Genomic DNA, 1,873 nt, shown 5'->3' with positions numbered 1-1,873 from the left:
TATATATATATGGATATAGATGTTTGAAGAATTATAGAAATTTATTTATTCTCCTTTAAGCAAATAATAAGACAGAAAAAAAGAGTATACTATATTATATAATGTAGGTATATACATTTTCACAAGAATAAATCGTCAAATTCAATTTTAAATTCTTTATTTATATTGTAGATTAATATCGTCAGATATTCTGCACACAATCAATAAATAAATTTACAATACGTAATTGAAAAATGAGAGAGAATTTCCAATTAAAAATATTTTTTTTTCCCAAGTCCAACCCATTGAGATTTTCTATAAAGTAAGTTGTCGACAGCTTTACTCGATAGAATGCGAGGATAAGTGAAAATAAGTGAAAAGTAAAATGCATTTTTTGGTGTCTTACCATTGTCAGAGTACCAACTACCAGCGTGAGAGGATCTCCTAATTAATGCCATTTTTTTGGCCAAACGCGTCGTGTCGTCTCGTATGTATTCGCGTTCAACGACGCTTCATCTAGCGTGAAATCCTCGGCGAGATCACAAGTGAGATAGAAGTAAGTTGTATATTTTAACCGAGTGTAAATGTTTATAAAACGTTATCACAAAAATCCTTGTACTGCTCTTTCCATAGATTATTCAATGAATGTAGGTGAATGTTTAAAGTCGATATGCAATTGACTGACGATGAAACAAAGAGTGAAACAAACAACATGGCTGATTTGCAATTTCGTTGGTGAAATTGAATCGAAGCGCGTCTATTGGTTAATACGTCATGCTGCGTTCAGAAATGTCGCTCGGATGCCTCAGATGCATTGGCCTACAGTTTATATACATCGTGCACTTGATACAGGTACTAATTACTCGTAGTATGAAGTTTCTATGTATTAAATTATTTTAATTTCAGCGATGTATTCAAAGAATGATATACTATGTACTAAATTGATACAATATGCATGAAAATGATAAATTAAATACGCATATCATGTACATGTTTCAACGTATCGCCGAAATTAACATCATTCAATAGAAAGTTACTAAAATCTGAACTAGTGTACACTTTTGAAACTTAAAGTGAGACAGATATACGTTTTGCAGCGAATTGCTACATATAATAAATGTAGGTAATGGAGGGAAGCCAAAATCACAAGTAATAACGTTTGTTTATTAGCACATATAATATCTTATCGCGACAGTATTAATCGATGCCTCTCTGTCTTAACGGCTAAAGAACAAGCGAAGAGCATATCTAGATGGGAAATTCGATATCGTGTTCGTGAAAGCGCGCCACCTGGTCACGGAGTGTGTGAGTCTAGACGAGTATAAGGCATGGTTGAAGTATAACTGAAAGAGTGTGAGAATGTGTGTGTATGTGTATGGAAGTGTGAATGTATCTCTACAGTTTGATATTTGTTTAAAGAGAGAGAGAGAGAGAGAGAGAGAGAGAGAGAGAGAGAGAGAGAGAGAGAGACTAGTTAGTGTATCAATGCACGATGTAAACTAGGAACTTTAGCTAAAACCAGCGGCACGCACGATGTTTGTTTTTACGAAATTATCACAGCCAATGATGAACTTATTCCTGCTTAATGGATGATTGGTGGATTTCATAATCCGTCTTGCAAACGACGCCATTTTTAGTACTTCTTCCAGTCGCGCGCTCTTTTCTTATAAATCTATAATAGAACTAACCTTAGAACTAACTTCAGCTTTAGGCCGAATGCATTGGAGGTGATCGAAGGCATTATTCGATCGAGTGACATTTCCGAACGCAATTTTATTGCATTCGGAAAGAAATCCACCAATCGCGTTCGGGTACAATATTATACAATATTTCGCGAATCCTCGAAAAAATCCCCTAGAGTAGTTTAGAATTATGCAGCAGGAGAGAGATTAAG

At 34.9% G+C, this 1,873-nt stretch overlaps 1 protein-coding gene across 1 annotated transcript in view; it reads right to left on the bottom strand.

Moving 5' to 3' along the window:
* Window positions 1-653, bottom strand: part of LOC108756526 (protein MEMO1) — a 3,508-nt gene extending 2,855 nt beyond the window's left edge. The window contains exon 1 of the mRNA XM_018500408.1: window positions 386-653. Coding sequence (XP_018355910.1) covers window positions 386-437 — 52 coding nt within the window. The 5' untranslated portion in view covers window positions 438-653. The remainder of the gene's footprint in view (window positions 1-385) is intronic.
* Window positions 654-1,873: the final 1,220 nt, after the last annotated feature.

Source organism: Trachymyrmex septentrionalis, unplaced genomic scaffold (genome assembly GCF_001594115.1).
Source record: "Trachymyrmex septentrionalis isolate Tsep2-gDNA-1 unplaced genomic scaffold, Tsep1.0 scaffold128, whole genome shotgun sequence".
NCBI lineage: Eukaryota > Metazoa > Arthropoda > Insecta > Hymenoptera > Formicidae > Trachymyrmex > Trachymyrmex septentrionalis.
Note: the sequence above shows the minus strand (reverse complement) of the source record. Positions and strands in the feature narration are given on the sequence as shown.